This window comes from Marmota monax, unplaced genomic scaffold (genome assembly GCF_021218885.2).
Source record: "Marmota monax isolate L192 unplaced genomic scaffold, Marmota_monax_Labrador192_F-V1.1 WCK01_AAM20220418_F8-fsc00003, whole genome shotgun sequence".
In the NCBI taxonomy this organism is placed as follows: Eukaryota; Metazoa; Chordata; class Mammalia; order Rodentia; family Sciuridae; genus Marmota; species Marmota monax.
The window spans coordinates 23,890,673-23,913,166 of record NW_026694084.1 but is presented as its reverse complement, the minus strand read 5'-3'; the positions used below and the strand labels follow the sequence as shown (position 1 = coordinate 23,913,166).

At 41.9% G+C, this 22,494-nt stretch overlaps 1 protein-coding gene across 1 annotated transcript in view; it reads left to right on the top strand.

Annotated features, from left to right (window-relative positions):
* Ext1 (exostosin glycosyltransferase 1) overlaps positions 1-20,759 on the top strand; it is a 264,897-nt gene extending 244,138 nt beyond the window's left edge. The window contains exons 5-11 of the mRNA XM_046464677.2: positions 424-556; positions 2,995-3,113; positions 4,209-4,304; positions 8,972-9,061; positions 14,436-14,596; positions 16,411-16,582; positions 20,237-20,759. Of these exons, the coding sequence (XP_046320633.1) occupies positions 424-556; positions 2,995-3,113; positions 4,209-4,304; positions 8,972-9,061; positions 14,436-14,596; positions 16,411-16,582; positions 20,237-20,422 (957 nt within the window). The 3' untranslated portion in view covers positions 20,423-20,759. The remainder of the gene's footprint in view (positions 1-423; positions 557-2,994; positions 3,114-4,208; positions 4,305-8,971; positions 9,062-14,435; positions 14,597-16,410; positions 16,583-20,236) is intronic.
* The last annotated feature ends 1,735 nt before the right edge of the window (positions 20,760-22,494 follow it).

Sequence of the window (22,494 nt, the reverse complement as noted above, 5' to 3'; positions counted from 1 at the left end):
GAGTTGGGTCTCTGCATAGTCCACATTGACCTCTGTGTACATGGAAAGCAGATCTTGCTTGTATTGATCTGGATCCATGCTAGATGCCCTACCATCAAGGACAGGTTGTCTGTACCACACACTCTACTTCTAAATGAGCTTCGACTCATCCATAGAACAACAAGATGGAATTTATGGTTAAACTGAAGTTTTAGTAGGACATTTGTGTAGCCATAATCTCTTTCCCCTCCTGTTTCCCATTGCCTGTTGCTTCTCTTTGTCTTGCAGATGTTTTTAATCCATGAGAATGGGGGGGTGGGGGGGGGTGGGGAAGGGGGTAGTGTCGGTACTTTGAATGCCTTAGTCTCTCAAATTTGGATGAACAAGATCGTGATCAAATATCAGGCTCTTTTCCTCACTATGTGCAATGTTTTTGTTTTCTAGATTATTCAGGACAGAATATTCAAGCACATATCACGTAACAGTTTAATATGGAACAAACATCCTGGAGGATTGTTCGTACTACCACAGTATTCATCTTATCTGGGAGATTTTCCTTACTACTATGCTAATTTAGGTAAGTGCATTCCTTCCAGACTGCTGCCTTTGCTTACACTCAAGGTGTGACCCAAAAGGACAGACCCCTGATTCTTCTATTCTATAGTGGGGTCTTCCCAATAGCCTGCGCTACAGACAGCCTTCAGAGCCCCGTTGTAAATGGCATATCAAGTTCAAGAATTATAAATCCAGTAGAGCACTGAAAAGTGAGGGCGGTGGTGTTGGGGAGCCTCGTTTCTCATTGGAGAAGCTACTCTTTATATTTAATAGAGTTATTTCTTATTAAAATATAGGATCCTCAAATTATGGGTCATTTTGAATGTAATAATGTTAGCTATAAATTTAGGTCTCTTCATATATAAACTAGAGTTAGAAGAGCTCTCCCAACTTTTTTTTTCCCACAATCTCTATCTATACCAAAGAAAAACTGAATTAATAAAGGTAAAGGAGAAATAACTAGGAATGTATGACAAGGGCACATTTATTAATTCTCTGAACATTTATGGTGCTCCTCTTATATGCTGTTCTAATGCAATGCTAGGTGCATGGAATAAAAGGTCAAATAAAATACATCTCTGCTCTCAAGCAGCATTTAATCTAATCACAGTGGGGAAAGGGAGACGACACAAAGGGGAGAAAGCTCCACAATAGGCCACTTCTGCTGCCATAGACATTTACACGGTTTGAGCCCTGGTGGCTCTCATGGTACCCGAGCCTTGGACGTTGTCCTTTATCAGAGCACCACAGAAACCCTGAGATGGTAAAGCATCTTGCAAGTTGTTGTGGCAGAAAGACTCAAGATTTTCGCCCTAGGCTATTATTTTCCAAACCATCTCACCATTTTAAACTTACGTGTTTAACATGAAACCAATAATATGAAACATAAAGAAATCCATGGCCTGAAGCACTCACAGTGAGTGACACAGAACCCTTGAACCCAAACCAAACATGTTATGGGGACCATATCAAATTCACTGAACAGTCCAGATAGGGTAATACATTTAGAATTTAGTAATTGTCCAATGAAGGCAGCAGTTAGGAATTTTCATATCATCTCTTTTAGAGTTTTGTGGTTTTTACTCTGAGTTAGCACATTAGAAATGTGTCAAGGATGCTTCTTAAACTATTATAGGGAAATCTAAAACCAGCAACTTGTTCCCATTGTTAAAAATGCAGTTCCTCCATTGTGTTTATTCTTTCTTGAATGTTTGCCTAGGTAGCGGGGCCATGATATTCTTTCTACGTTACAAATAAAGTGCTGATCAGATGATATAATTTTCTCTACAAAACATTCATATAACTCTGTAACATGTATAGTCTGATTCTAACCTTGATCCCTTCGATATCAAAGCTTAACTCCAATGTCCCTGTGTTCTCTTGTTCTCATTTAAGCTACTAAAGCCAAATTAGTGGCTCTAAACTAATGACGTTTTAAAAGGTTCTTAACGTAATTCTAACTTTTTATGGGTTCTTGTGGGAAGACTCACCAGGAGAAGCCATCTCGCTGCTTTGCTTTCTCTTTGGTGGTCGTGGTTGTGTTGCATATGTATGACCCTTCTCTACCCAGGGCTTCAGAGCACACCATGTGTAGGAGTCAGCATCACATACTTTTGGTCTCAGATATGTTACTGCCTCACAGAGAAAAGATTCTTGGAGTACTGGGGCTTCCTTTCCAAAATAATGATTGTGGTGGGAGGGGATGTGGGGAAAACAGCCAACATGTACTGAACTCATATGACTTGTAAGTCCCATTTTAATTGCTTCATGTGCATGAACTTATTTAATCCTCACAGTAACTCTGAAGTTTTATACTGTTACTTGAAGCCCCATTTCACAGCTGTGGGAACTCAGAGAGTTAAGTAATTTTCCAAGGTCCCACCACTACGTGGTAGAACTTAGATAGAACCCTAGCCTAGACAGGCAGGTTCTGGGTGCTGTTCTTTTAACCTTTGTCAGTTGCTCATTATTATTTGAAATACTATTAATCAGGCAAAAAAAAAATGTCAGTTGCATAATTAAGAATCAGATATATGCAAACCCCTGGGAGAGAGAACACATTTGTGTAAATTCATATTGAGATAGAAGTGAACTGGAAGAGAAGATTGCTTGAGAGTGTGAGTGGTGTGTGTGTGTGTGTATGTGTGTGTGTGTGTGTAGACATTGGGACTGAGAAGCTGAAGAAAGATGCAAGAAACATCGCCAAGGGAGGGAGGGGGTGCCAGAGGAAGAACCTGGGAATGGACATTAATCTGTCATGTTTTGAGGTCTCGAGACTGAGGCAGTAGTTAAGTTGCAGCTTTTCACCTCATTTCTGTTCTGTCAGGACGTAAGAGGCAGAGGGATAATATGCTAGAAGGAAACATTAGCTCCAAGGTGAAGCAATGGAGCAAGAAGGAGTCATTTTCTCAGTCTTGTTTTTCAGTGTTCCATTAGGCCCCTCTCTGCTTTCCTTCGTAGGTTTAAAGCCCCCTTCCAAATTCACTGCAGTCATCCATGCGGTGACCCCCCTGGTCTCTCAGTCCCAGCCAGTGTTGAAGCTTCTCGTGGCTGCAGCCAAGTCTCAGTACTGTGCCCAGGTGAGTGCACCTGCCCTCTTCTCCTCAGCAGATCAGAGCTTCCTCCTGGCTCCTTACCTGTTAGACACTTGGCTCGCAGGGCTCATGTAGCATCAGACCCTGTTACTCTCCTTTCATGGGCCAAGCCTTGTTACTATTTCCATCAACCCAAAGATTCTTAGAAGTAAAACCTGGCACAGGTAGGGGTGAGTTACAGAAAGACCTTTGCGCTATTTTGATTACACACACACACTCAGAAACGCACGCTTTACACATTTTTATATGTAAGTATGTTATTTTGTTTCTAAGTGTCAAAATGATAAGAGTAACATCAGAAGGCCCCTGGATCACCCAGAGCTGTGGGATGCTAAGTTCAATAGAAGAAACAGCCTTGTTGGTGTCAGGAGGCACCAACTTTTCTTTCACAACCATGACTATAAAATTAAGAGCAGAAGATCATGACTATGATAACAGTATTTTTCAAATCAGTATTGCCCCATACTCTTTAACAGTGGTTTTTCTTATTTGTGAATTAGTATATGTAAGAAGGTTTATAAATGTGGAAAGAATCAAGTCATGTTGAAGCTCACATGTTTTTGAACTAAGTGTCTTTATTGGAAATTATAAAGTCACATAAAAATCAGCAATCATTCTGGAAACTCCAAACATAAGCTCATCCTAGATCTATCTTGAATTCTTTTATTTCGCCCACATTGCCTGGCATAGCTCAAGTGTACAACAGATGTTCAGATGTTTAGTATACATTTTTATTTAACTTGATCAGAGTTGATCTTCCTCATCATCGTAAGATATCAGAATTTTGGAATCTACTTTATTAAGCTCCAGCAACCTTAAAGTTATTTCTTTCCTCCTACCCCACAGACCCATTTTTAGGTTGTGCTTTCTGTTCCTTTCTCTGGTTGTTGAAGTGATGAGATTCTCAGGGTTGTATGGGAGTGGTCTCACTTTGGATTTCAGTTTTGGTGTTGTCCCTTCTGCCTGACTGGACTCTCCAGCTTCCCTGTGGCTCTCTATCTATCAGAAGAGCCTTTGGGTTGGAGACCTGCATTAGATACACCTAAACCGGCCATCCATCTAATGACCTGTTCCTTTCAGATCATAGTTCTATGGAATTGTGACAAACCTCTACCAGCCAAACACCGCTGGCCTGCCACTGCTGTGCCTGTCATCGTCATTGAAGGAGAAAGCAAGGTAGGCCTCAAGTTCCTCATGGGAAACTACCATGGAATCTTTATTTCTTCATGGGCCACTGTCGGTGTTCACCCTAGAAGGTCAACACCCATAAGAGCTCTGCAGATTATGCTTTCTAAAACTGCACTTGTCTCAGAATATCCTTAGCTTTAACAGCCATCGGCTTTGGAATCAGCAAACCTGGGTCTTAATCCCAAAACTAGTAACTTTTGACTTTGTATATATATATATATATATATATATATGTAAGTTCTTAGAGCTTCATTTTCCTCATTCACAAAGTAGAAATAATGATGCATATCCCATAGGGTTGCATGAATTCGGGGCCTTGCAATAGTAACCTTTCCACAAATCTTGAGGATGGTGGTGCTACGTGGGTTTGCTTAGTTATGAATCCAAATGTCTTTCAGAAAAGATGTTAGATAACTTCCTCACAGTTTCCTAAAAAGGGCATTTCACCCTAATTTTGTTTGGGTGCTTCTATCCAAAGTCTCTCACGGGGCTGCTCTCTGATCCCTGCTTCAGATCTCCAGTCCACTCTGCCCAGCTGAACGCTCTGGGATCATCTTGTGGCCCTTTGGATACTTCATTTGCTAATGTGCTAAACTGACAGTGGATGCCAAGTGTCATCTGGCCATACTCAGCCTTCTCGTCTTTCCGCTGTTTCACCATATAGATACCGTTGACCATTATGTCCCTCTCTCTAGTTTCTGTCTTGCCATTTGCCTTAAAACTTGACTGCTCTCCTCAACTCTTCCTGTTTGTCGTCATTCCCCTGCATCCTGTAAGCCCTGTTCACCAGCTGCTACGCCTGGAAACTTCCTCTGCTCTTGGCAGCGGGTGGCGAGCTCATCTCTCCAACTTCTGCTTGTTGCTTTCTTGTAGATTTTCCCATTTGTGAAGAAATCAGACGCTACTAAATGAAATTAAGTTGGATGAAGCAGTGTCATCTAAGAGACTAACTTTATTATTTCTCAAGGAATCAGGTCATGAGGGACTGGCTCCCACTAAGTAAAACACCCCTGAGCCAGAATAACAGAATATCAACTTATGGGTCAAACCATTTGAAATCATCATTCAATTCCTCAAAAGTGACAGCTTCATATGGCTCAACCTGATGCATAGAGTTGCTGTGGTCTCCCGGTCAGGATCTATTCAGTTGCCATTTATGATGCCTACTGTGTGCTGGGCACTGTGTTCTAGGCTTAGAACACCATGAGGAACCAGATAACTGCAGTTAATATTCATAGGGGTGGAGTCCAGCCACATGCTCTGGGCATCAGTCGTTCTACCCTGTCAACCCTAGTTTCCCAAAGGGACTGGCACACAAAACTCTTTTGCCCCCAACCCCTTATATCTACCTTCCTAGAAGAACAGTCTGTCATAGTAACTGCAGTGATCCCATGACAGAGCCTGCAGCCCTGGTCAGTGCTCAGAGGTATGCAGGCAACTCCGGTTTGTACCCTGCCCTGGGTGACCAGATCTCTCTCTGGGTTGATGTCTTTGTTTGGATGTGTCAGGATGTTCAGATCGGATCCAGTCTCAGTGACTGGAGCTGTTCTGACTCCTGTAGGTAGTATAGCACCGTCATGCACTGATTCATTAACTGACTTTATTTTTTTACTCTTGATGAGAAAAAAAAAAAAAAAAACCTCCCAATTGCTTTATTTGTAAAATGGTGATGATGAAAATAGTACCTTTCCCGTGGACTTTATCCAGTGTCTTTCATGAGATACCTCAGATTCTCCCAGCCATATCTATGTCTGGGCTCCTGGCAGTTTGTTTAGTCACAGGCTAATTATTGGCCACTGATCTAGTGGGCCCCATGATGTGTGTCTTTTCTCTCCCTGTCAATGTCCTATGATTGCCCCTCCTAGGGAGGAAGCCTTTTCATTGAAGTATCGCTTTAGACTGTGTATTTTAAGGAGCCTGAGCTACTACAGAGACCTACTCAAAGATTAAATGAGATACTGTTGATCAGCTGCTTAGCCCAGTGTACCTGTTACACACACACCAGGAGTTCAGTAGCTGTTGGCTATTCTTCTGGGAGGTATTATCACATCCTGATTTGTCACAGGTTCTAGAATCAGACTTACTCTTGTGTGACCTAACGTGAGTTACTAAAAGTGCTTCTTCCTTCAGTAGGTGGAAGCACTGATAATACCTAACTAATGCAGTAGCTAAAAGGATCAAATGAGCACTGCTATGCATACAGGTGTACCAAGGAGTGTGGACACATAGTAAATGCTCAAACGAGCACTACCAAGCTTTGTGGAATTATTTGTATGCATTTCTTATCTGCCACACTAGACAGTAAACTTCCTGAGTCTTGGTCATTACCTAGTGCTGTTTGTTAGTTCTGAAGGAGTGGGATGTTCATGTGGTAAAATACTTTTTAGGTGAACTCACAGGGAAAACCCAGTTCACTCATGATTGACTTGGCACTTTCCTTGGTTCCTCTCCCACTAACCCATTCAGGAAGGTGACTAAGGCAAAGTATTCAAAAAAAAAAAAAAAAAAAGCCCCTGTTTTTCCACTACACTTGAAAGTGGCTGGCTGATGGGTTCGTGACCCATTGATGAAGCAGGTTCCGAGAAGAGAAAACAGATCCTTTAAAGCCAGCGAGCAAATGACAAGGAAGAATTCTAGGACCTCCTTATTCTCCATTTAAAATCTCCAGATCTAGCCTTGAATTGAAAATCGATGTGTGTATGCTGCTTTGGCTGTGAAATTCTGTTTTGAATTTATGGGCCTTGTCTTTGCAGTTTTCCCCTACAGGCCTAACAAGGGAAAGGTCAGGGCAACGCTAAGCTGGCAGCTAATGGGTCTTTCCTTCCTCAGTGGACATGTAAACAGGATCAGGAGAACTGCTTCGGGCTGAGATTTCTGAGTGCCGAGTGTATGTGGCTGCTGATCGCTTTGTGTTTTATTTTATTTTGAAAGCCTGAGAAAGATGTTTTAGGAAAGAAAGCCTGACTCAGTTGACAAATGTGTAGGAGCAGCCCCTGAAGCCAGTCACACTGCAGCTTTGTTCCTTGAGCTCTCAGAGAAAGGTTAGCATGGCTCCGGCCAGCCAGTCTTTAATGTCTGAAGATGCCCATGCTTCGCAGGCATGGAGTCCTGCAGATGAGCTGGCTTCTCCATATCGGCACAGCTGGGCCTTCTTTGGGGAGCTCTGAATTGTAGAGCGTGTGTGCCTTGGCAGCCAGTTAAGTGTCTCTTCTTCCTCCTCCCCTTCCCCTTCATCTCCATTGTTGAGCTACTTCAGTCTCTGGGCTTTGTGCTTCTCAGGCGATGGCAAGCATCTTGTCTCAGGTCTCTCTGTGTGAATTCAGAAGAGCCGACCGACATAACCGTTACATACTTCCAGAGGACAGCAGTGAAGGTGCAGTCACCTCATCTGTCCCCACGTTCACTTTGAGGTTCTTTCCAGACCTGCCACCGTTAACAGCACTATGGCTGAAATGCTCAGAGTCACAGCTCCCAGGTTGAAACCAGGGTGCATCTTGGGCAAAGCACTTTTCCTTCTTGCTCCCCAGTTTCCTCCTCTATAATATGGTTGTTATAAAGATGAAATGAGATGATGTTTATAAAGGACTTGGAACATTTCCTGGTACATACTAAATGGTCAAAAAAATACTAGTTCTTGGGTGATGTATTCTACACAAAGGGAGGAGGCATGACTGTCACACAGTGGCCTCCCCATTCTCCATGTTCCTGCTGATGCCCTTGTTCTCAAAGCCCCAACCAGACACATACACACACACACACACACACACACACACACACATCTCACCATGCCTGATTCTGGATTTGCCCAGAATTTATTCTTAAATTATTTGCACAATTTTTCTAAATCTGTGAATTACATGTGTTATTACTTACTAAAAATTTTTCTTTAAGTCAACTTAGTCTTATTTATTTATTTATTTATTGTGATGCTGGGGATTGAACCCAGGGCTTTGTGCATGCAAGGCAAGCACTCTACCAAAGGAGCTATATCCCCTGCCCATACTTAGTTTTACTTTAATGAAATGATTTGTAAATTAACTTTTATTACTATCCTAGATTGGTATAGCTACAATAGAAATGACAATATATTCTTTATATTCTGTACTAAAATAAACATATAGTGGAATTTGTAAATATTTGCAGACCTGTGATCAGCCTGGCCACACCTCTTTTTCATTCCATCCTGCCTTCCAGGTGCTGATTCTCTCTTCCATCCCTTTGCATCTGCAGAGCCTCCTATGTGTACTGCCCACTGCCATCTGCACCTGGTGATATCTGCCCCTCAAGGTCCTGTCTTCCTCTGCTCTTCCAGGCAACTGACTGCTCTGTCCTCTGGTCTCTTGGCATTTTTCAGTTTGAGCTAAAACTAGTCAAATGATTTGTGGTCTCTACAGACTACGAGCTCCTCAAAGACAGGGCACATATCTTATTTATCTTTGTCCTCCTTCAACCAGCAAGGTGCCTGGTACACGGAAGGTGCCCAGTAGTTATTGAACAAAAGGGAGCAGAAATCTTTCAAAGTTGAGGAATGACCAGGCAGTAGAGCATCTTTATGAAGGTGAGGAAGGGGGAATTGTCCTGAAAACAGGACTCTAATGATACCTCTGTTTTTCCCTCCTTCCCTCCCTCCTGCCTGCATGCTGCCTACTCTGCAGGTGATGAGCAGCCGGTTTCTGCCCTATGACAACATCATCACAGACGCTGTGCTCAGCCTTGACGAGGACACTGTGCTCTCCACGACTGAGGTAAGGGCCAGCCCTAAGTGGGCTGGAGACTTCTTCCAGCAAGTGCCCCACGTCCCCAGGTGCCAGCCCTTCTCTTGCCTTTGCTGTGGTGAAAGTTGAAAACATTTTTCAAAACTTTCTGCAGAATTGGTTTTAATTAACCCAGCACCTTGCCCCACCTGGCACTCGGAGGAGGGCATTTCTTCTTTTGTTTTCTCTGCTAATTGGCTTCTCATTTGCATGACTGGGCCTGTCTCTTCCCTGCAGCCTGCCCTCCGTTTTTTTGCTCTTAAAAAGCACAGTTGGGGGCAGGTGAGTACTGCCAATGATTGGGGGTTCTCTAATGCATTATCCTGAGACTGTGCAGGCCAGATTCTGACACCCATCCTTCCCTACTTATCCCAATCCCTGTGAGATGCCTGTTAGGAATTGCTGTTCTGGGTTCTAAAGGCAGTTTTCCCATCTTGACCTAAAGCGCTCTTCCCCCCACCCCCTACTTTAAGGCTGAGATGGAGACTCCTGCTATTTTAGGAGTTCAGATATTTGACCAAAAATAAGATTCCCCCCACAAAAAAATGCATGTGGGGGAGAAGACAGATACGATAGAAAACCAATTTTTTACAACTCGAATGAGTATTGATCTCTGAAGCCTTACTTTAAGGCATAGTTGAGATCAAAGACAACTGTATAAAAATGTAATATATCAGAAACATTCTATTCATGCTAGCTGCTGAAACAGCATGGAGACTTAACTGTTTATCCTCCCCCCTCTACCTTTCTCTTGCCTCTTTTACTCGTTTTTATTTTCCTTTCTAGTTAAGCATAAGCACTGAGCAGCTTATGGACCCCACACTGGCTCTAACAGTGGGCCTTGGTGTTGACCTAGGCCACCCAATTCAGTGTCTCTTTCTTGAAATTCCACGGCTGCTTCCAATTTCCATCCGATGGAGTTGAACAGACGCTATGTACAAGGGCAACCTAAATAACCCCAGGACACAATGTCCCGGACCTCACCTTGTTAAAATGCTTTCTATGTAGCCAAAGCTCTATAAATACTTGTTGAATGAATGGCTGAGGGAGTGAGCGCTGTGTGGATTAAAGGGGGAACACACAGCCAATTGTGCCTGTGCAGCGGCCAGAGCAAGGGTTGTCTGGAGAAGAGATGCTTCACATTCAGAGGGAAAGATAGCTATGAAATACAAGCTGGGAGACACACCAGCCTGCATTTTTCTGTTGCTTCCTGCAAGGGAAGCTGGCATCCCAGGAGCACATTCATTCAACAAGTATTTATTGAGAGATTTCTTTGTTCTGGTCTCTATGCCAGGTACTTTGGTTACACAGTTCCTGCCTCTATCTATCAAAGTCCAGGCAGCAAACAGAATTTGAATCAGATGATTCAAGGGGAAGGATTCAAGTGGAAGAATCTGGGATTACTTAGGAGGGATGGGAGGGAGGTACCTGCAAGATCAGGAAGCAGTGTCCACCCCTAGACCTGGAGGAAAAGGAGAGGCCTCCCTACAAGGGCTGTGCTCACGGAGAGACATGGCTGCTGCCAGAACTCTGGTACCAAAGTAAGAAGGTCGCAGGGAGGAGACATTTGACTTCTCTGGTCCCATCTCCATTTTCTTGCTGGTGTTTCCCATTGACCTGACCTAACCAGACACCAGCCAGTAAGGAGGACCAGGTGGTGCAGTCCCTGAGGTCCCATCATTCCCAGTGCCTAGAGCAGGGCAGAAAGAGTGGGCAGTACATCTCAGAGGGCAAACACTGAAAAACAGCACATTGTCATGGGGGATTGAATGGTCAAGACCACTACCTGAGTCATCGTCCTGTGGCCTGGAGTATGGATTCCTCTTTTATCTCTTCCCCTGGGCACGAGGCAATTAGTCTCATCCTAGGGTTTGTTTTTTCATGTCCCATTGTGAAATAACTTTCAGCTGTTGTGATGCATCTTTGTGCTGGTGAATTTCCTTTCAAAGAATAGCAATTCCAACCACTCTGTGCATGCTGGGAAGAACATGTGTTGTATGTGAAGTAATTAGAAGTCAACGTGGGTTGAAAATGATATGTAAATTTAAGAGGCTGGCAGTCTGCTTTGCTTTTGCCCGCTCATCAGTGGAGTGGTTATGTTGCCTAAAATGGTCGTGGGCAAGGATTTCTCTCCTCTCTTTTTTTAGGTGAATAGATGTTGGTTCAGCTTATTTCCTCTCTAAGGGTTCCCAGCTTGTGTAAATGTCTCTCTGTAGCATTAACGATAGAGTTTTAAACAGCATCCTATAAAGGGTATTAGATATAGTTGGTTTATAGTTATTTACATTTATCTGGGTTGCTGCAAATCCTCAAAAGAAAACAGATGTTGATTTTTAAGAGAACAGGCCTTAAGCTGACCTCTGCCTTCTTTGATGTGTTAATGATCTCCATGAAAGCAGAGCTATCCCAAGAATCATAGTTTTTATCTGAATTTACTTTTGAGTTCCTTTGAAATGACTTGAAACAGCTTTGAGAGGGTAAGAAATTCATGTGATAAAAACACCCCATTGGGTTCTATAGTAGCTGCCCGTGCATGTGTTTCCTTTTCAAAGAATAATGGAAAACCCCAAAGAGTGCTGACAGCTGGTCAGATTCTTTGACAACAGGCAGCAGAATGCACTGGCCCATCAGTTGGTGCCATTAGTATTGGATGCCAGTGACAATGTATAGGTTATCGTGACCTAATTTCAGTCTCCTGGCTAATGCTGCCTGCTCCCCTGCTGTGTTTTTGAGATGTCCCATTCCCCACCAAGTTTTCTTAATGTATGTTACACCAGCCTCCTCCCCCAACTCCCATCAAGGTACATTTCTGGGGAGTAAGCCATGTTAAATCTTTTCATCTTGAGATAGGGGAGTGTATTAGAGTTTTCCACAGAAACAGAGCTAGTGGAGATTTATTATGAGGAGTTGCCTGAAGGATTGTGGAGGATCGGATGTTCACAATCTGCCATCTGTAAACTGGGGATACAGGAAGACCTGAGAATCATGGCAGCTAATGGTTAAGTCCCAGAACAATAGCAGTAAGGGGTGATGGCCCAGCAGAAGCCAGCAGGCAGGAAGGAAAGAAAGTGAATTCCTCATTCCTCCACCTTTTTGTTGCCTCCTGCCCCTCCATGCATTGAATACTGCCCAGGCAGGTTGGGAGCACAATCTGCCTCATTGGAGTCCATTGATTGGAATGTGAATCTTCAGACATGCCCAGAAGTGATCTTTTCCTCCAGGTTCCTCTTGGTACAGTCAAGTTAGTGCATAGAATTAACCATCACAGACACCAAAGTTTCACACAGAATTTATGGCTGTTTACAAAAAGAGTGACTTGGAAGCCTGAAGAATTTGGAGATAAAAGGATCTTTAAAAATCACCCAGGCCAGTGTTTCCAAAAAGATGGTTTGTGTACATAAAATAGAAAAGAGTTGTTCATGGTTCATTAGAAGTATTTTATTTAAACAATTGTTTTTAATTTAGTGTTTGTTAGAAAATAATATTACCAATAATCAAACCCAGAATTTTACTGGTATTTTTACCTAGGATAAGTGTAATTTTTTTTTTTTATAAAAGTCAATTTGAAGAAAAATCTTTCCTAATACATTGAATATGTGATATGAGAATGCGGCAAAAAAGATTGGGAAATATTGATCAAGGCCCATTGGCTTCGGGTTTCTATATATATATATATATTGTTGAGGTAAAAATTTTAAAAAATGTAAAATTAGCATTTAAAAAAATAACATTTAAGTATGTAATTCTGTGCTGATTCATTTGTTCACAATATTGGGCAGTTATGATAACCTCTGTCTTAGAAAACATTTTTATTATCCACAATGGAAACCCTGGACTAGTCAAGCAGTCATTCCCAGCCTTTGGCAACCCCCGGCTCTGTCTTCTATCTCTGGGGATTTGCCTGTTCTGGATATTTCTTGTGCATGGAATCTTGTGACTTGTGGCAATTTCTGTCTGGCTTCTTTCTCTTAGTATAATGTTTCTGAGTCTCCATGCTGTGGCACTTGCTTTACAGGTGTGTCTCATGGTCACACTTTGCAGTGGGTGGAACTTGGGCTGTTTTCAGCTTTTGGCTTTGGTGAATGGTTACTTGATCTTCTTTTGAACTTCTTTGATGGCGAGACTTAGCAACATCATTCAATCCCCCAGCCACCATCACAGTCCTGAGACTTGAATTATTTGCAGAATCAATGAAATTTCTATTTGCCTTGCTTATCAAGAAGAAATAGGGCAAAGGCTGTAAATAGTAACCCTTATAAAGACATAAATTGATTTCCACACGATATCGAGAGAGCCAAAGAGAGATTAGAATACAGTACACATTGAACTTGAAACCAGATTGCCTGGATTGGAATCTTGGCCCTGCCACTTACTACTGCAGACAAATGACTTGACCCTCATATATGTTCATTTTCCATCCTGTAAATTAAAGATTATAAGAGCACATACCTCACAGGGTGAGGATGAACTAAGTAAAAACATATAAGCACCTAGAAGCAGGTTTATCACATTATAAGCACTACACCATTATGAGCATTATATGATGGATTATATTTTTATCTTCTGTTTGTTTTTATTTTTGATTCATCAAATGATCATAGCAAGTCAGAAGTGAGCTTACACACTTGAAAACAGAAGCAGGTTCAGAAGGGCTTGCATTGGATCCTTATAAACACTGGAAAGCCCTCAGCTACCTTTTCTTTAAAATAATCCTGTGGCTTCCCTTGGCCTGGTCCTCACTTACTCTTAGTAATTTCACTTGTGGGTGCTTTTGTGGAATTTCCTTGCACTTCAAACCTGAGAAGCCTGAATTCTTCTTTCTTTAGGGTTACCTACTCTGTCTTCATATTAAACTTGTGCTTAAAAAAAAAAAAAAAAAAAAACTTTTCTCTTGCTCTTAAGATGCTTTAATTTCGGTCACTTTGGCCTGATATCTGCTGGTTATGATGTGTGGTATATATTCACTCTGGATGCACACAGGTAGTCTGCTCTCATTTATAAAACAGATGTGTCGTTGTCTCTGCTTCTTGTGGCTCAATAGTCACATGTACCTTGTGTGGGGGCAGGGAATAACTGCTTTTTTTTTTTTTTTGCTTGAACAGAGAGGATTTCTAAAAGACATCATCAAACTTTTTTTCCTTTCATTTCCACACTAATCTGAAATTTCCTTAACAGAAAACATTAAAATGTGCATAATTATGGGGCGAAATGTCAAGCAGTCAGTTTAATTTGCTGATGAATACATGGGATTAATGTTTCGAAACAGTCTCGGGCTTTTGCATCATGAATTAGAGGGGGAAGGTAATGTTTTGTTGACATTTGTTAACACTGTTGATTGCTTATTTGGCTTGTGTTCTGCCTGCAGGTGGATTTTGCCTTCACAGTGTGGCAGAGCTTCCCCGAGAGGATTGTGGGGTACCCTGCACGCAGCCATTTCTGGGATAACTCTAAGGAGCGGTGGGGGTACACATCCAAGTGGACAAACGACTACTCCATGGTGTTGACAGGAGCTGCTATTTACCACAAGTGAGCAGTTTACACATTTCTCTCATCTCTCCTCATATTTTAGTTTCTGGCAACTGCACAAATAGGGACTTGGGCCAAATCTTAACTTTATTGAACATTAGTCTGTATCCCCATGTAAGTTTTGTCATTGTGGCAAGTGTGTTTTTTAAACCAGTGAAAATTTTTAGCTTATTGCATTTCCTGAAATTGTGGCAGAATAGTACTTTTCAGTTAAGCTGAAATGTGGAAACTCTGCTCAGAGGTATATTGGGTAATTCAGTGTTGAGAATAGTGACAATAAAAATGTATCTTAATTGAGGAGCCCCAGACATTGTTGTAGATGTTTGGGGTCGCCATTGAGTAAAACAGAAAAAAAAAAGTTTCTGCCAATGCAGGGGAGACCCAATAGGATGTTAAGGAGATGTATCAAGAGTAAAGAATCAGAAACGGTAGAGATGGAACAGGTTGGCAGGTGGCCAAGGCAATGCTTACTGGGCAGGTGAGATATGCGCAGAGACTACGAAGCTGGTCAAGAGCATTCTGGCCTGAAGTACAGCTGGAATAAACACCAAGAGGCAGAATGTGGGTGGAACAGTGTGATGAGAGTGGAGTAAGTTAGAACAGGTCAGGGAGTTTAGGGAGCCCATATGCAAGAGGACTTGACTTTTCTTCTAAGTGACCCAGAGAGCCAGTGCAGGGATTTGAACATTAACAGACACCGTGTCAATGTTTTAGGCATCCACTCTGGATGCTGTGTTGATAATAGGCTACACAGGGACCAGGTAGAGAAGGAACACCTGTAAAGAGGTGATTGGCATTTTATAGAGATGATGGAGCCTGGGACCAGGAAGCAAACAGTGGAGATAATAAGTAATGACTAGATTGTGGACATATTCTGAAGATGCTTCAGCATGATCCCTTAATAGATTGGGTGTAGAATTTAATGACTTATGTGTTTGGGGAATTTGATGCTGTTGTTGTTTTGTTTCTTTGATCTGAGAATGGGAAGGACAAGAGCAGTCATCAACAGAGATGGGGAAAGCTACAGATGGAATGAGAATTGTGAAAAATATAGAAGTTCAGTCTTGGACATGTAAACACATCCAAAAGGATATGTTGAAAAAATCTCCATGGATGGAGATTTAAATTTTGCACTCAATTGCATATATTTGGTCTTTAAAACCAGCCATCTGGAGAAAGGTAGCCAGACTAGTGAGTATACATAGGTAGCATTTCCCACTGGATCACTGGTGGAACCCTGTTTTTTGGTCTTAGTGAGGGGATCACACCAGTCATACCTTAATCTTTGTTGTAAAGAATAGAAAATCTTGCCATCTCGGAGACAGGGTTGGAAATGCCCAATGTGTGAACATTTAAACTGAACCCTGATCTCAAGATTTCACCTCTCAAAAGTTCATTGTTCCCCTTCCTCCTCCACCGCCACACAGATGAATCTGATTCTTTCTTATGGTTTGTCTCACATGTAAGTAACTTCTCTTACCATCTAAGTATTCAGTCTGTTTCTAACTGACCGGACTGATATTAAAATTAGCCGAGCAAGCACTATTTGCAGCTATGTATATCTCTGTACCTTGTTTCCTCATCTGTAGAATGGGAACAATAATACCACCCTCCTCATAGATTCTATATAAGGATTAGAGGAGGCATTTATAAAACACTTTAGAATATTATCTGGCATATAGCAGGTAAGAGAGAGTGATCATCATCATCACCATCCAGCAACATGTGTAGGGACTGAAGGAAGGGTTATGTGCATCAAGTCCACCTGTCATTGTGTAATGACACCCTAGGAAACCTGTCTTTGGTTTTTACAGATATTATCACTACCTGTACTCCCATTACCTGCCAGCCAGCTTGAAGAACATGGTGGACCAACTGGCCAATTGTGAGGACATTCTCATGAATTTCCTGGTGTCTGCTGTGACAAAATTGCCTCCAATAAAAGTGACCCAGAAGAAGCAGTATAAGGAGACAATGATGGGACAGGTAAGGGTAAGGGAACTCTTCCCTTGCTTAGCTCACTGGTGGTTCAGCCAAAGGTAAGGAGGACTTGTGTTCCTCCAGGAACTCTGTAGAAGCTTGATGAGGAGATATCAGAAATACCCCACATTTAAAAGCTCTGGAATGAACATAAAGCTCTCATTTAACCTACAGGGACATGCAAAAGATATGTCCTTAGAGTTTGTCTTAGTCCCTTCAGGCTGCTATAACAAGCATACCATAGACAGGGTGGCTTAAATAACAAGCATCCATTTCTTACCCTTCTGCAAGCTAGAGAGTGCCCGATCAAGGTTCCAGCATATTCAGCATCTGGTGAGAGTCTGCTTCTTGACTCATCAATGACTGTCTGCTTGCAGGGTTCTCACATGCTAGAAAAAGGGCAAGAGAGCTCTCTGGGGTCCCTTTTATAAGGTCTCTAATCCCATTCTTAAACACTCTACCCTCATGACCTAATCTCTTCCCAGAGTTCCCATCTGCAGTACCATCACATTGAGGATTAGGCTTCAGTATGGAAATGGGGCTGCAGTGGCAGTGGTGGTGGTAGGGGGGTTGTTGCACAAACATTTGGTCCATAGAGTTGAAGACCTATGAGAATGTCTTTAAAGTTTTTCATGGTGTCTTATTTAATGACAAGCAAACAATATTGTCTTCAACACAGCCCACCAGTGTTTGCTCATGAGTAGAGTATGTATCATAGTAAAATGCCAAGAGTCACAGTATTTGATTTTCAGTTCTAGAACCAGCTTTAACAACCTGTGGGCACATCAATTGCCTTCTGAAATTCAGCTCATCTTTAAAATGAAAATGGTGAAATCATTCTCATCGAAGGGAAAGCTTTTTTAAAAGTAAAGGAAATTTTACTAGACTCTGTTCATTCCACTGATAGATTTCCTATACCTTAGACTCCTGGTACCCATCTGAAGATGTTGAAGTTGCTCTATTTTTATTCTTCTTGGACAGAGCCAATATTGTATGTAAGAATCAAAAAACATAAATTAAGGGCATTAGAGCTACCTGACTTAGATCACAGAGCAGGCAGCAGGATTGGAGTCGACCTGGATAAGCAGTCTTTAACATGATTGTATCAGTTCAGTTTGGGTATTTTCATGGGCCGTGTTCTAACAGGTGTTGATTATGTGTTAATAACCTAGGTTTTGACAAGGGTCATGTTAACCAAATTGATTTTTTTTTCACATTTACTTAATTTAGTGAGAGCAAACAATATACAGGATTTTAAGTTCATAAAATTTAGTCATCTAGCATTTCCTGAGCACATACAGGTTACCAGGCACTGTTCTAGTTCCTGGTTATGACAAAAGAGATGTCCTTAGTGAGCAAAGGATTCCAGTGGAAAATTCTACTACCCTCCGGTTACTGAAAAAACTAGCAAGAGGAGTTGCAGGGATATTTAATCTTAGGGGTTCATTTTGTGCCCTCTCGTTGATTTGCCAAATTCAGTCAAAGCAATGTTTCTAGTAATTTTTCAAATCCCATGGGGGCAAATTTCAATGGAACCTTAGATCTACCTGTATGCAACCAGGTCCTGCATTTGCCCCCTTCTCCCTTCCATACCCTTGAGTTTGTTGAAATTTTGTGTGCCCAGTAAAGCAAGCACACATCATGCTCTAAGATCAGTTTTCATTACAGAGGAACAATGTCTTTTCTAATACATGTTGGTTGACCCAGAATAAATGTTGAAATCTAGTGGCAAAAAAAGATACTTAAATGATTCAATTCACTTTTTTTTTTTTTTTTTAATTTGTGAATGAGAATGAGCCGATGCTCTTGGGTATCTCCATTTGCATATGTGAGCACTCCTGCCCTTGTGTGGGGGTCAGCCACTATGGGAAAGAGCCCCTCCAAAATGGCCCATAAACCCACATGGATTTAGGAACAAAGCAAGACACCTATGGGACTGAGTGTCCCTTCCAATGGGAACCCACAGTCAGCTTCATTTGTGACCCCTCCCTGATTTACCATGTGGAGTTCTCCTCGTGTGAATGCTAAGGAAAGGAGCAAGCAAATGACTGGAGCATCCCTGAGCCTGCCCCCTCATCCATAAAATGGGGGTGTTATTACCTCATGCTTTTACTTTCCCCACTGTTTGTGAGCTCAAATGAACTTCATGAAAACACTTCATAGAGAATGGTTGTTTTTTTTTCTGCTGCTCAGAGATAACTTGACATTTGTATTTTGATGTTATTTTCAAGCATGATAACACTCACAGTTTTAAAGTGACTCTGAATGATTTTCACACTAAAATGTACTTTCCCATGAAAGTGTATTTGTAACAATGTGTGGGAATATAAACACATTGAACACACACACACACATACATATGTGCATACAAACTTACACACACACACACCATTAAAGAGTTGCTCATTTACCCAGTTTTTTTTTTTTCCTATAATAGAGCAGCCCATCTTTTTCTTGTTTTCATAAAAACTTGGCTTTAAAAACAATTGGCTTAGTTTTCTATTTAAATTTTGGCACTTAAGTCATTTAAAGCTTGCTTTTATATCAATGTCAATCATTTACATGATCTAAAACTATTTAATCAACCTTAGGGGCAACATAGAGAGCTAAAAAGATTTTAATGGTCTTTTTTACTTGCCTAGAAGAAATGTTTTTCTGTTGTAGGTGAGCACTGATTCTTTACAGGAACTGATTGCCCTTTAAAAAGTAATCTTTGGGCACTTTAAAGGAATAGAAAATGCAACCATTCTTGGGTTAAGAGAAGAGCATAATCAGGGGATTGAAGTGCAGAAGAACAGCCTTACAGACAAACTCCTTGTGCTTTGTGGAGTCATCTCAGTAGAAAAGTCTATAAAGGGGAGGTCAGATGTTTTAGCGGCCATGTGATACTAGTCGCGCATGAAGTGTAAGGTTTTGTTTCTTCTTCAGCTATACATATGAGTTTTAAACAAAGGGATTCCGTAGATCTTTATAAAGGTAGAAAGACAGGAGAAGACCAGAAGTGGAATAGGTAGAAAGACAGACTTCACAGTTGACTACTGGTATCTTCAAATCAACAAGGATTTTTTTTTTTTTTTTTTTTTTTAGGAATTGAACATAGAGGAACCTAGCCACTGAGACATATCTCCAGCCCCATTGTGTATTTTATTTAGAGACAGGGTCTCACTGAGTTGCTTAGTGCCTCGCTAACTTGCAAGGCTGGCTTTGAACTCGCCATCCTCCTGTCTTCTAAACTGCTGGGATTATAGGCTGTGCCACCCTGTCCCGCAACAAGAAGGATTTTAAAAACTGTTTTTGAAACCAAGAAAGCATTGTTAGTCATAGTAGTTGGTCCTAGGTGACAAAAAAAAAGTGCATTCAGTGACCATCGTGGTTGAGTTTTACTTGGTAAGCATTTTCATTCCCTGACAAGAGAATTAGTCAACTCAGAAAACTTCAACGAAATAGGTGTGTTTCCCCAGGGATGAACTTGGGTGCCTTGGGGACAGCTGGCAAGGCTGACGCGCCCCGCACCTTGCTTCTTCCCCTGCGGTGTGCACGGTGAGGCTGGGCCCAGGCCTGGACTCTGCTGCTGGCCCGTGACTCACCTGGCTCATTGTCCTGCAGCGTTTCCCTCTCACCGGGCACACCTCTCATTGTCCTGTCTCTCCTTCTCCCTAGACTTCCCGGGCTTCCCGTTGGGCTGACCCTGACCACTTTGCCCAGCGACAGAGCTGCATGAATACGTTTGCCAGCTGGTTTGGCTACATGCCGCTGATCCACTCTCAGATGAGGCTCGACCCCGTGCTTTTTAAAGACCAGGTCTCCATCCTGAGGAAGAAATACCGAGACATTGAACGACTTTGAGGAATGCGGCCGAGTGGGGGAGGGGAAGCGAGCAGGTCCCGAGTCAAGCTGCGCTCTCTTCCCAGTGCAGATCCGCTCATCGTCGGAGCCAGATTGTGCCAAGTATCCAAATAAACCTAGACGAACAGAATGATTAAAAAAAGGCCAATGAGAACCTGACTCCTGGCTCCTGGGACTGCACCAAACTCACCTCACTGGCTTCTATGTCCCAAGACTAGGTTGTGTACAGTTTAATTATGGAACATTAAATAATTATTTTTGAAATGATTGCTATGCAGGTTTAAACTTTTTTAATGATCAAAACTATTAAAAACCAGAGTTCTTTCTTTAATCAAAATTGTGTTGGTTGTGAATATTTCAAAGCTGCTGCTCCGCTTCCCACAGACATGGATGCGGCTGGTCACGTAGGGTCTCCTGCAGTTGCAAAAGCTCAGACTTCACGGGAAACACAATAAGTCACTCTACCCAGTGTCAAGAAGTAACTAAGCCTAAGTTAAGACAAGTTCATTATTCAACTTTGCCAGTGCAAATTGTTTTCCAATTTGAATTTTCAAACCCATTTGAACTTTTATCTCTAAAATGTCGCTGCATGAGAGCAAGTATTATGACTTTCAGGTAGGCAATTCTAACTGAATTGAGATATATAAGTTTTGTTTGAGATATATAAGTATGATAATGTTTTTCATTGGGGGTGGGGGTGGGGGGAGTTAGTACCAAGAAAACACTACTAGTATAATTAAGAAATGTTCATATTGCACAAGGAACCATCCACACAACCCACCAGCATGTTAGTAAGATGGAAATGTCCACCCACAATGCCTTTCAGAGGTTTTGGGCCTGATGACAGAGTCAGCCGTTAACCTGTGTCTGATTAGAGCTGGGAAAGGCTTTGGTTTAGAGGCCAAGGAAAAATGGCTGTACTGGGGGAACAGATTATTTATAACACAAGCTCTTAAATGCTTGTGAAAACCTCAAGTTTCGGAAGCTTCTCTGTTGAGAAAGAAGTAATAATGTATAAATGCACACCATTGAACAAGAGGATTGCTGTAAACAGAGTATGCCTCACCATTGGGACCCTAATACCATTTTTGCTCAAACATTATTTTGAGCAAGAAACTGGCAAGCAAAATAATCAGAAACAAAAGTGAATACTCTTTTTATTTTGTTTTTGGTACTGGGGATTGAATCCAGGATTACTTTACCATTGAGCTGCATTCCCAGCCCTTCTCTTTTTTGGTTTTGAGACAGGGTCTCGCTAAGTTGGTGAAACTAGCCTCAAACCTAATAATCCTCTTGCTTCATCCTCCCATGTTTCTGGGATGGCAGGCAAGCACCACTGCGCCTGGCATAATACTCTTTTATTTCATTGTAATTTTTAAGTCTGTGAGAAGTTCAGTTGTGCTTCTTGTTAAAAAGAACATTTCTATTGCTGCAAAGGCTGTCTTGAGCTTATGATGATTGTGAAACTACAAGAACAAATGAACAAACAAAAAAAAACCCCACAAATCATATCTCAGTTCTATTATAAAAAATGGAGACTTCTGATATCAAATGCTTTCTTCTACTTGGAAGAGGCAAAAGAGAACAGGGACTAGACAGATTATTGGTCCCTACGATCTGTTATGCAGAATAAACAATAAGCACTTTAGTCCCCCCCCCCAAAAAAAACCGCCTGCCATATTCCATACATGTATTTCCAGTTTTGTCTTAGAAGGAAAGTTCATCACAAAACTGTGTTCCAATAACGTCAAGTATGTGGCTAAAGTCAGTGGAAATCCTGTCTGGTGGATGCTAACTCATCCTTTCTTTGTAGATACCTGGGAGAGAAAGAGGAACTTGGATATCTTGCAGGGAACTATGAACAGGAGTGAAAGCAGGTGTTTTTAGAGGTCAAAGAGATGATGATTCCAGGTTGCCTAGCAGCAGAGCAAGGATCAGAGCCCCCAGGTCCAGATGCTGTGCTGCGAGTGGTATATAGGCAAGGAAGTTCAAGAAGAGGGACTTTTCTCTGTCACCTGTGACTCAGAACAGCTCCCTACATCTCTCTCCTCCAGACTGACTCTCCTTAGCCC